The sequence below is a fragment of the Trichechus manatus genome, unplaced genomic scaffold (assembly GCF_000243295.1).
Source record: "Trichechus manatus latirostris isolate Lorelei unplaced genomic scaffold, TriManLat1.0 scaffold00084, whole genome shotgun sequence".
Lineage (NCBI taxonomy): Eukaryota > Metazoa > Chordata > Mammalia > Sirenia > Trichechidae > Trichechus > Trichechus manatus.
In genome coordinates, this window is record NW_004444020.1 from 6,060,555 (window position 1) to 6,073,801 (window position 13,247).

General features: G+C 44.9%; 1 protein-coding gene across 1 annotated transcript in view; it reads left to right on the forward strand.

Moving 5' to 3' along the window:
* The window catches only part of EPHB1 (EPH receptor B1), a 605,917-nt gene that overhangs the window by 438,041 nt on the left and 154,629 nt on the right, over nt 1–13,247 (forward strand). The window contains exon 5 of the mRNA XM_004381423.2: nt 6,080–6,415. Within this exon, the coding sequence (XP_004381480.1) occupies nt 6,080–6,415 (336 nt within the window). The remainder of the gene's footprint in view (nt 1–6,079; nt 6,416–13,247) is intronic.

Consider the following 13,247-nt stretch of genomic DNA (forward strand, 5'->3'; position numbering starts at 1 on the left):
GTTTGAATCCACCAGGTGCTCCTTGGAAACCCTATGGGGCAGTTCTACTCTGTCCTATAGGGTCGCTATGAGTCAGAGCTGACTCGACAGCAACGGTTTAATTTTATGGGTTTTAGTGCCTAGGACAGCACACAGAGTATTTGGTAGAGGAATGAATGAGTAAACGAATAAACGAATGAGATAATGAATAGGGTACTAGTCACTGTAGCCCCAACTTGGGTCACCTCCATGACTATGTAGCGGCACCAACTCTTTGCCCTGTGCCCAGGCCCGTTCTCTCTCTGAGATGAATAGGATGTATCCCTGCTCTTGAGGTGGCCTGCGGGGGAGGGCACACAGCAGGCATGTTTGTGCTGTCCTAACTCTCCAGTCCACTCTCCAGGGAAAGACCCTGAATGTATGCTCCTGTCCTTGGAAGAAAAGGACTCAGATTTATTCACTCCTGAACTCAACAACTGTGGGACCAAGCACTCATCCCATGCCCTGCAGACACATTTGCTCTGAAATGTCTCCATGGATCAAGAGGGGCAGGTGGTTGCTTCATATAAAGGCTCTTTCTAAATAACCATTTAAAAATCTTCCTGGAAACCCACTGTTTTTCCTCTCATATTGGAGTTAGTTGCTGTTGAATTGGCTCCAACTCATGGCGACCTTATGTATAACAGAACGAAATGTTGCCCAGTCCTGCACCATCTTCATGACCCTTGGTATATTTGAGTCTATAGTTGTGCCTATTCTGTCAATCTATCTCATTGAGGGTTTCCCTCATTTTTGCTGGTCCTCTGCTTTACCAAACATGATATCCTTTTCTAGTAATTGGCCTTTTCTGATGAAGTGTCTTTATCAGACAATATTCTGTTGTTCTGCAAAGGATTTTTACAACAAATAATAGAGTCTGGGTTGTTGTTGGGTGCAATCAAGTTGATTTAGACTCACAGTGACCCCATGTGACAGAGTAGAACTGCTCCATAGGGTTTTCTAGGCTGTAATCTTTACAGGAGCAGATTACCAGTTTTTTCTCCCACAGAGCTTCCAGGTGGATTCAAACCACCAACCTTTCGGTTAGCAGCCAAGCACTTAACGGCTTACACCACCAGCGTAAGTCTGGATTAGGCATACAGAAATGGGTTTATGGAATCCCAGAAAGGGAGGGCTTGCCTCTGCAGCATCAGGGAAGGCTCCTTCCCAGTGGAGGTATGAGGATGCTGGATCTTGAAGGATGAACAGGAGTTCATGAAGTAGATAAGCAGGGGAAAGTATTCCAGACAGAGGGAAGCACTGTGCAGGAGCTCAGGGGTATGCACAAGGAACCACAGGAGTGTGTGGATTGGCTACAATGTGAGGGCCAAGAGCCAAGTGGCCAGAGATGAGCTCAAGAGCAGCAAGTACACATGGGGAGTGAATGTCATGGGAAGGAGGGTATGTGTTTTGGGTGACTGGAAGTCAGAGGTGTGTGAGCAGAGGAATGCTATGATCCCACATGCATTTTAGGACTCACACTCTGGCAGAAGAGATGTTGGAGAATTAATTAGGAGGCTTTTGCAATAGAGCAGAGAAATTGACAAGCTTCCAAGTTCTGAGGCAGTAGCAATGGGGATATAGAAGAAGGGAAGGATCTGAGGAAAAGGAGATGCAGCTGACAGACTGTGGTAATAGACCATGTGTTAGGGGATACAGAAGATGTGACTCCCAGGGTCTGGCTGGGTGACTGAACAGGGTGTCAAGGGAGATAAGGATTGAATTGTGTTCCCTGAATTCGTCAAGTAGGAAGCCAAAGGAAAAGCAATCTTGGTGGAGTAGTGGGGAAGTAAGCCAGTCTGCACTTGGCGGAGCAAGGGGAGAATAGAGACAGCAAGTGTAGACTCCTCCTTGGAGAAGCTTGGCTGGAGAGTCAAGAAGAGAAAGTGCACAATGCAGAGAGATGCCAGGTGAGGGTATTTTGGTTTCAAAATGATGACGACTTATGTACGTTTAAGTTGAGAAGATAGACTCAGGAGACAGTGTGAAGTTGAAGCTCCAGGGCGAGAGGAGATAATGGAAGGAGGGAGGGATGCGTGGTCACACTCAAGACCCAGTACTTGTCTCTGCCCCTCCATCCAGGGCTGCCTCCTCAGGATGTCCTGAGGATACAATAAGAGAATGTTTTTAAAGGATGTACTGCACAACTGTTCAGCATCATAGCAACATGCAAGCCCTCACTAACAGATGGGTGATGGCTGTACATGAGGTGCATTGGCCAGGAATCAAACCCAGGTCTCACTCATAGAAGGTGAGAATTGTACAACTGAACCTCCACTGCTGTCAGTGGAGCTTATAGCCTAAGATGGACTAGGAAGAAGGGCCTAGCAGTCTATTTCTGAAAATCAGCCAGTGAAAACCCTATAGATTACAACAGTCTGATCCACAACTGATCATGGGGTTGGTGCAGGACTGAGCTGCATTTCATTGCATTGTGCATGAGTTGGGGGCCAACTTGGCAGCCGTTAACAAAAACAACCCCATGCCTAGCATATAGCAAGCACTCAATGTATGTATTTGGTATGGGTCTGAAAAGCAGTGGCCAGTGGGTGATGCTAAGCTGTCTCCTGCAAAAGTAAGACAACTGGCTGTGGTGTTGGCTGCTGCAAGCTCGTAGTCTGAGTCTCATCAGTCTGAAGCAAACAGACACATCCAGGACTGACATTAAACAATACAAACGTTAATGAATTGTGCGGTGTACACTGTGTCTGGCCCAGTAAGAGCTCAACCGGGACAGTAGCGACTGCCCTCCCACTGCTTGCTGTGTGCTGATTCCAGGAGATTGATGTGTATCCCTGGGCAGATGGGTGAGGAATTCTTGAACGCTGTTTGCAAGACTTCAGTAAAAATGTTTCATGAATTCTGCTCTGTCACAAAACTGTGTGAAAGCTGTGCTTTAGCTCAGGCCTAATGGACTTTATATAGTACAGTACTGATTTTCTTTCATGTTTTAATAGAATCCAATTTAAAATTTGCTTTCTGTTCTAGCTGCTTGCTGTTGACTGATTCAACACAGAATCCTTCCCTGGTGCCCCCGACCTTGTCGTTATTCCCTCATTTTGTGTGTTAGTATTTGATTTCTGTCTCCAGCATGAACCACTTTACACATGTCCTCATTCAGCTGGTGATGGTCACATGTGTGAATTCTGAATGCATTACTATCCGCAGCAGCTGCTCCTGCAAACCTGCCATTCAAAGCGGGGCTTCTGGGAAGGATTCATTTCTGTCAGTCAAACGTTGAAGATATGCACGATTCAGGCTTGGGAACCTGAGGCTGTGATCTTCTCTGTGCTTGGGCAGGAGGGTCTCAGACTTAATCTCAAAATGCCCCACTCTGTGGCCATTAATTCAGCAACATTTTGGCCTTCTGAGAAAGACTAGGCTTTATACAGTTTTGCAACAAGTCATTTCAACCTTTGCATATTGAGAACAGTAACCACAAGCAGCAATGTGCAGAGAGGAGAGGCTGCCCTCCTTGAGACCCGTGATCCTAGCTGGCTTGTAGGAGAGAGCAGTCAGTCTGCTCACATCTCTTGTTGTCCTGGGGCATGTAAAGTCCCTGCATAGATCTGACCACCAACATTTAGAGTAACATATAAATGGCAGTCTGGGGTTGGGGATAGCTTTTTCCTTAGTTAAAAAAAAAAAAAAAAAAACCCCTTGCTATCAAGTTGATTCTGACTGATGGTGATCCCATCTGTTACAGGTGGGGCCGTATTACCCAATAAGCAAGTTACACACGGACTTACTTGTGTTTACTTATTAATCTGTGAAACCCATGTGAAATTGTTCACTACAGATTAGTAAGTAAATATAAATAAGCCCGTGCGTACCTTGCTTAATGTAAGCTGGTTCGTACCTTGCTTACTGGTTAATCCGCCCCTGGTTACAGGATAGAACTCCTGCACAGAGTTTTGTTGGCTGTGATCTTTATGGAAGCAGATCATCATGCCTTTCTTTCGAAGCACCGCTGGATAGGTTCAAACTGCCAACCTTTGGGTTAGAAATTGAAAGTTATGTTGTTGTGCGTTGTGTGCCATCGAGTCAATTCTGACTCATAGCAACTCTGTAGGACAGAGTAGAACTGCCCCATAGGGTGTAATAGGCTGTAATTTTTACAGGACCACATTGCCAGCCCTTTCTGTTGCAGCACCACTGGGTGTGTTCGAGCCGCCAATCTTTAGGATAGTAGTTAAGCTCAATCCATTTGTACCGCCCAAGTACCTCTTTCCCTTAGTAGGATCTTTTTTAAAAAACAGCTGGTTTCACTAGCTAGCAGCATAGGGCTCTAGTTAAGAAAGACTTTGGAATCAGGTTGGTGAGGGTTCCACACTGACTTCTGTTCTACGGACCACGTGATCCAGAGCCAGTCCTTTGGCTAAGTTTCAGTTTCCTTTTCTGTGAAATTGAGTGAATAATTCCATCTTCTGGATACTATTCTTGGAGGATTAAATGAGGTAATGCATGGAAAGCACCAAGTAGAGTGTCTGAAACACACCCGAATGCACATCTCATGTCATGGGCTCCAATATGGTAGCTGCATGAACCTCTCACATCCCACTCTGCTTCTTAGTCTTCATGCACCGAAGCCTGTGCAATGTGAATATTCATCTATATGTGCTCTGGCAGCCTGACCTACAGAGAAACACCCTACCACCATGCACACATCTCATAGACCCAAAATTGTGTGAGATTCTGTGCAGATGCCAGGATATCCCATCTCTACTATTGGGTCTTTTGAGGAGCATCCAGTAAGGGCCCAGTAGATACAATTTATTTTCTTTCATGTTTTAATAGAGGGTTGGTTGGAGGGTGTGGCTTGGTTCTAAGAACGCAAAGGTCTTCCCATTTTTCCAACTACCAGCCTCCACCTCCCCCCACCCCATTCCTGCCTCCGGGACCAGGGGGCCAAACTGCTTGGTGAGTTTGATACAAAGCAGAGCCAAGCATGGATGGTTGTATAGTGCACACAGAACACTCACCCTCCGTCCTCTCCCAGTCTCAGCAGTCATTTTCATCTCCTTTCCTAAGGGATGAGAAGGAGAAAGGACACTGAGGAGAGGGGTATAAGTAGATTCCCAATCACTTCCAAGGAGCTAGAAGTTTCCAGTTTATGAGCTGAGGTCAGAGTTCAGAGTGAGTAACAGCCAAGATCTCAGCTCCACTGTGATGCTGAACTAACAGGGCTTCAAGAGCCAAAGGGTGGTTGTTGTAACTGGTCTCTGGAGGCACAGGACCAGAGAGCCCCAGAATGCCAGAGGAGCAAGGGACCTTGGAGATCATCGAGGCCAGGCCACTCCTGGAGTCTCTGGGTGACACAAATAGTTAATGCACTCAGCTGCTAATGAAAAGGTTGGCACTTTGAGTCTACCCAGAGGGCCTGGGAAGGAAGGCCCTCTTTTTTGATCTACTTCCAAAAAATCAGCCATTAAAAACCCTATGGAGCACAGTTCTACTCTGACACACATGGGGTTACCATAGTCCAGATCAACTCGATGCTAACTGATTTTTAGTCCTTTTCTGGACTCTTTCAGATATTCAAGCACAAACTTATTTTTATTCATTTAACAGCAGATTATGTATGTAGGAATTGTTCTATTTGCTTTACATATATTTCATCCTATTAAAAACCCTATGATGTAGTTGTTGATACTATCCCCATTTCTCAGATAAAATAACTGAGGCACAGCTTTCCCTAGGTAAGGTAGCTAGTGAGTAGGAGAGCCAAAACTTAATTCCAGCAGCCTGTCTCTAGAGCCCATGCTCTTCACCACTGTGCTATGCTGTAACCTGCCCAACACCAAACAGCTAAGAGGTTGCAAAGTTAGGACTTGACCCCAAGTCCTTGGCACATGTGATTGAAAGTTGGTCAGTTGAAAATGGGAACTTCTGATCACCATTTTTTTCTTGGAATGGATGGGAAGGCGGAGATCTGGGGTTGAGGGGGGTGAGGTGATGAGTGCATGTAAAGAGGGTGGGAACGCACCAAAGGTAGACAGAGAGGTCCTGGACAAGGGAGCTTCTACCCAGGCTCACTGGACCCTTCTTTATCTCCCCACAGGTGTCCCATCAGGTCCCCGCAATGTCATCTCCATCGTCAATGAGACATCCATCATTCTGGAGTGGCACCCTCCACGGGAGACAGGTGGGCGGGATGATGTGACCTACAACATCATCTGCAAAAAGTGTCGAGCAGACCGCCGGAGCTGCTCCCGCTGCGATGACAACGTGGAGTTTGTACCCAGGCAGCTGGGCCTGACCCAGTGCAGGGTCTCCATCAGCAGCCTGTGGGCCCACACCCCCTACACCTTTGACATCCAGGCTGTGAACGGAGTCTCCAGCAAGAGTCCCTTCCCCCCACAACATGTCTCTGTCAATATCACCACAAACCAAGCTGGTGAGTCTGGAGGCCTCTGTGCACCTTCTGTCTGTCTGTATAGCTGGCTCTTTGTCTATTTCTGTGCTGGAACAAAGCTGCAACCAGACCCATCCTGCTAGTCTTCTCTCAGGCCTGCACCCAGGAGTAGAGGGTCAGGGGATGGGCATTTGTTGTCATAGAGAAGGCGGGTGTAGTGTTTCACCTCTGAGAGTAAGCTGGAAAGGGGGGGAGGAGGGGTTCTTATACCCAGAACAAAAGAAAAGACATATATCCAAATCAGAGTAGAACCCAGTGCTCCGCATGCCACCAGGAATTAACAAATGCTGTTGGAAGGATGGATGGAGAGATAGACAGATGAATAGACAAGGGGATAGATGGATGGATGGATGGATGGATGGATGAGTAGATGGAGAGATGAATGAATGAATAGGTGCGGGGGTGGTAGCACAGCAAGACCTTGAGAACAGAAACATAAATGCTGCTTTAACAGAAAACCCAATGACAGAAACTTCCCAGAATCGTATGATAAAGTCAGTATTACCTTCATAGATTATTTTTCAATTTAACCCATGTGATTCAGGAATGCATTCTCCTTTATAGCTTACTCAGACAAATGCTACACTGTTATAGAGACCTTAGATGGGTGGCAATAGATCACTCTTGATAGCCAGTGTGTCCCTGTGGCATGCACGTCTCAGAACACATTTTCCTCTCTTCTCTTTATTTCTGTATCCCTTACTCTTCTGATCTTTTCTCTTTATTACTTTTCACACCTCTTACAACAAACCGTTTTTTGTATCTGTTTAACCAGTCCATTCATGTACTCAGTCCCTTATTTATTTATTCACTCACTCAATCATACATTCATAATTAAGGAACACTTACTTAACATCTCCTTACTCTGTGCCAAGCTATGGCTTAAACACCATGAAGGATACACTGATGCTAGGACACCATTGTTTCTCCTGTGAAACCCATTAACTGAAGAATTTACACGACATAGAAATAAAGTACAAACCTATAAGATGGTGTATTCTAAGCATTGTATGCAGTACACATGCAGTAAATATCAAGGATATTAGAGAAATGAGCAATCCCTCCCCGGGGGTGGCCATACAAGGTTGCAGAGGGGAAGTGACATCTCATCTATCAGCAATGGGGGTTACAGGCAATGGACCATGATCCTATTTGGAATTATGGATTTTTCTCAATCAGCAGATTCTAAATGGACAGCTTGTTAGGAGAATAGCAGTAGCTGAGCATCTTTCTTTCTCTCTCTCCTAGTGTCTCTCCTCCTTCTTGATCTCCTCTTTCCTACTCTCCTCTTTTCTACTCCTCAACCTCCCTATTCTCAGACTCTCTGCCTCTTTTATACCAGGCATCTTTGATGGCAGATGATTCTTGGGTTTAAGCTGTCAGAACTGAGAAGAAAAAAAGGTGTTGTCGGAGAACATGGCTGTCCAGATGGCTGCGTTGTTGCTGTAAGCGTGTGTGTGTTCCTGTGTGCATGTTTGTATGTATGTGCATGGTCACGTGTTTACATGCATACGTGTGTAGTGAGAAAATAAGAGTGGAAGTGTAGAAGCCTCCAGCTGGTGACCAGGCCGGTGCCATGGAGACAAAGGTTGTGACAGTCTGTCTTACCCAAAGAAAAGAAAATGGTAATTTCTGCATTATGCTGAGCATATAGCATGCACAGCCTTTGTTAGCAATGTTTCCCTTGGAGAGTTTAAGGCAGAAAACTGGCTGAAGTATTTTACTGCCCTAGCTTCTGGAGATAACAATTCTGCCAGGCTGTTATGTTACGTTGGACTTGGCTATGTTTTCTCTCCCTTTAACCATGTGCTAACAAACCTGCCACTTATATCAGTTTGCTTTTATTTCTGCCCCTCCCTTCCCTTACCCTGCTATTCCCGAACCTGCCCATCTGTTTGTCTTGCCATCTGCACCTTCCCAGACTGCAGCAGGGCTGAGGGACCAGACTTCAGGGAAGGGGCCCTGCATTGCCAGCATCCAAAATATTTATTTTAAACTTCACCTATTTGCTCCTCCATGAGCACATTTCTCCTACCCTTTGTTCTCCCTAACTGACGGGCCCTTTATTCATTATCTTCCCTGACTCTGTATTATCATCTTCCAATCTATGAGTTCTCTTTTGGAATTCTAGAATGTTGACATCAGAAAGTTTACAGTCAGTGAGCAAAGTCTGCAACTGCTTCTTGGTGGCACATGGCTGTTATGCAACAAATATTCAGTTGACCAATGGTACCTAATCTGTGGGCTGTGGGGCTCTGAGGAACATGGTGCTATCACACAGGTTTGGTGAATCTACATGTGAATGCAAATTATTTTCAACCAACAGTTTAGAAACATGAACATATGCTTGACTTTTTATGAATGATGGGAGAGAGACTAAACTGAGGGTATCATAACAACCCTAATGAATCAGATACATTAAGAATGAGGTGGATGGACCCAGGTATCACCAATAGGTCACGATGTCTGTCCTCTTCCCAGGATGCCTCTAAGCTCTTCTACTCTGGGTGAGACATGGGTCAACCTCCCTCCTCCAACTTGACTGCCCTGAGCTAACCTCATGGTAGGGTGGAACCCCTGTCAGTACCTGTGTTCACCACTGTCCTGCTGTTTGGGTTATGAGTAGGGTAGGTGACAGGGAAAGAATTTGACCAAGAACTGTCCTGGAATCAATCACTAAGTCAATCAATAAGTGTTTACTGTGTTCCTACTCTGTGTTCCTACTCTGTGCCTGGAACTGCCCAAATTCTGTGAAATGGCTGGGGACCATTGGGTGGTTCCTGATTAAGGAATAGGTGAGTAATAGTTATTGTAATAACACCTTGCGTTTGTATTTCTTTTGAGTTTACAAAGAATTTGGGAATATGTTGGCTCATTCAATCCTCATAATCACCCTATGACTTGAACACTAGCATTCCCAGTTTTTAGATAAGGAAGCAGAGGCTTAGAGATGTTTGGAGAATCTTAGATTCAAGGAGGGTTAGCAGGACATCCCCTCTCTGTTTCTGCCTTCCTGTTCCCTGCCCTAGCAGATGGACAGTCCCTCTGGACTCCCCATTTTATAGCCTCTGAGCATGAACGGACATTTGAACAGAGCCAGACAATGCCATCCTGCTGAAAGGAAGAGACAACAGTGTGCAGTCTCTGTTACTCTTCCACAGTTTGCTCTGTGACACTGAGCCATAAAAGGCTTTTCCCTGCCTCTGGGTTGAGACTGGGAGATGGGTGTATGTGTAGGAGGTGGAGGGTACAAATTGTCTCTATGCTGAATTGAATTCTGACAATAGATGTGAGAGTCACATTAGAGACAGGGTTGGACAACTTGGCTGCCTAGTGGTTTTGGGCTTGATCTGCAGCCTGATGCATAATCTGCAGCCTAGGAGACTGCTCAGTGCTCTGGGCTGGTTCCTTCTTTGTTTAGGAGCTATGGACCACACCTGTGGCTGGGTATGCAGCTCTTACTGCACAGCAGGACAGGATTGTCATGCTCTTCTTTCTCAGGGCTTCCTAGACATGCCACATTGATGCCACCTCATGCTGTTCTCATGAGCCCTGCCCAATGGATACAGGCAGCTCTTCTTAGCTTATTTGGGTACCCAACAAAAAGAGCTATGGTTGGCATCAGTTCATCAGAGAAAGTCACCAACAGACTTTTCTTGATCTCAAGGGTTGTGATCTAAGAAGAAACCATAGAAGATTGTGTAATCATCATTTTGGTCATTGGGAACACAGTAGATACCATTCTGCACTCACATTAGCATGACTGGGGGGATCACAAAGAGTCTGTGGAGTTCTGAGATTCAGAGAGCCTCTGTGTTCTTCCATCACAACCCCAGTCATGTATGTAGTTGCAGATGTTCAAGGATCTTGTGCCACAGGAAGAATATCAGGATTGGTCCTCATTCGTCTATAGGCAGGGGCAGAGAAATACCATTTTTGAGCACTTCTAGTGTACCACGCCTCTGCCAAATTCTTTACAGAGATGAGGTGGGTCAGGTGAAGAAACTGAGGTTAGAGTGTTTTCAGAATTTGCTTAGCACCTCACAGATAGAAAATGACTAATCTGGGTTTCAGACTCAGGTTTGTAGCCATTTTATCCTCAGCCCCATCAAAAATCACATTATGGTGGGTGGTGTAGGTTGTAAGCTTTCTCTAAGCTATTGCCACATAGCAGGGCCGCTTTAACTGTCAGAAAAAAATGTCCATCATCTTTGATCAGGGTTGGTCATGAATTATGCAAGTTCAGATTTACGTGAGGTCTTCAGGGAGGCATCTTTGCACTGAATACAGCTGCCCTGAGTTTAAAATAGACCAGATCCAGTGGAACTCTCTGTTCCAGTGACCAAGTTATCTGCAGAGAGGTTGTTATCGCCACTAACTCCTGCAGTCACTCTGTGGCACCTGGCCCCAGATTCAGACTGATGGCTGAATCATCTGGCTGTCAGAGAGAATTAAATGAATGACAAACTTTACTTCTCTCTTCTGCCAACTAGACTCTGAGTATCAGAGCTGGGGACGGGGGCCTCAGAGGAAATCTCGGGAAAAAAATAGTAAGATACGGATCAGACCAGCACATCTGTAAAATCAACTTGTAGCAAGATAAAATAAAGCCAGTGAATTTGGAACCGTCTAAGCCAGAGAGAACAAACTCAAAAGATCATGGGGCCAGGCAGGTAATGGTCAGGAGCAAAACAGGGCCAGTGTAAAGCAGTAGGGAGTGGCGTGGCTGCAGGGAGCTGAAGAGCATGGGGCAGCCACTACTGTGCTCCAGCAAGTACTGCCATGCCCAGTGCTGCCAGATCTTATCCAGATTTAAAATGTTGACAACTAATTATAAAATTTTAAAGCACTTGAGAACCAAGCAAATCCAATTCTGGATTCAGCCTATTGGCCGTGATGTGCAACCTCTGATCCAGCAGGCTAATCTGATTTACCCAAGCCTTAACCACGAGTATGCTATGTTGTTCCAGTCTTACTCCACCATGGGGTAGTCCTCTCCTCGCCTTGATGATAGCTCCTGGGCTCGTGATGGCTGAAGTGCAGTGGGGAGTCCTGAGTAGTTTCACAAATGAGGATTAAGTCCTTGGCTAATGCAAACGGTTAAGTACTTGGCTACTAACCAAAAGATTGGCAGTTGGAACCTACCCAGAAGTGCCTCAGAAGAAAGATCTGGCAATCTGCTTCCAAAAGATCACAGCCTTGAAAACCCTGTGGAGCTAGGTTCTGTCTGCACACCTAGAGTCACCATAAGTTGGAAGCAACTCTACGGCAACCGGTTTGGTTTTTGTTTTCCGCTCCTCACTAGCTAGGTGACTAATGCAAGTTCATTTAACCACTGTGACCTCTCATTTCTCACCTGTAAAATTGGAGTAATGGCATCTGCTTCCTAGTGCTGTTGTGACAAGCAAATGAGACAGTGCATAGAAAATCATTCTCTGAACCGTGCTATGGAAAGGGAGATTAGCATCGTTTCTGAGAATATGTCCTGAGCCAGAGAGCAATTTGCTGGGCTTTTTCTTCCTAGGCTGTTTGGAACTGATGTCATCCATATCAGATCAGTAACAGATAGCACTTTCCCCATCCGCATTAGGAGGAGTAGGCACCAGGAAGGAGGACAGCAGAGTCTGTGTCCCAGTGAGTTAATGATGAAGGTGGGACTGCATTCCAGAACCTTCCTACCTGGCATGGAGTGATCCTGCCACTCAGAGGAGCCTGTCTGTTTTTCCTCTTCGTACATTTGGAGAAGCAACACTTTTGCCTTTACTGTCATGATCCCATCAGCACTATTTATACTGACATTTATATCACATAAAGTTCATGTATGGCCCACTATATATTCACCATGCACCATTCACCAGACACAATCCATTACTTAATTTGGTTTTAAAAATTACTGTACTACATCTGCTAATAGTCAAAAGCCCCTGCAGTTTGTCCATTTTTAAGGCATTTTTGAAGTCCTTAGACAATTAAAGTCACTCAGATATGCAACTTTTCCTTCAAAAGAATTCTTTAGCCCACTAATTTCTCTGAATGCATCACCTAACTTGCATCATTTCTTGGTTAAATATAGTATTTGCATGCATAAAGAATAACCTTTGAATATGAAAAAGGAATTATATGATATTGCAATATATTGAGCTCTTTGGAGAAAGATATTATGTAAATCTCAAAATTAAATATTAAAACAATATTACACTGCTGCCTGTAAAAATGTAGGATGTTAAGATCCATATGCTGAGACCAGTCCAATGGGCTGATCCCATTGGAAATTAGAGGACGAAATTTGCTCCAGAGCAAAGGAAATACTTTGTTGGAACTTTGCAAAGATTGGAATGACATTAAAGAAAACTCATTGAAGTTAAAAATGAAAAGTTAAAAAAAAAAAAAACAAGTAAATGAAATTTTCACTGATCGTAATTCAACTTCTTAGGTCATTTCATTGCTTTCTTTTCATTTTCAATTCTAGAAAGGTATTTTTTATTGTTTCTTGAGTCCTGACATTGAGAAGGAATTTCCAAGTGGCCTCAAAGAGGTCCTGGACATTTGTAAACAGCTGTGTGTTATCTGGTGAGCTGGGCAAGTCAGCATGTAATGCTGCTGTGACTGAGGTTGGGGTTCTGCCCCTGGCAGCCTCGAGGTTCTCCACTAGATGATGAGCTCTGCGAAGAATCAGACTTTCTCACCAACCACCAGCTTCGTGAGAGAAGAACCACAGTGCTAAGGACAAAGAGACTTGATAAATATTTGCCAGATGTCTGTAGTCCCCACCCATCAATTTTAATATGTAAGTGTTGTGGGGGCAGTAGTGGTT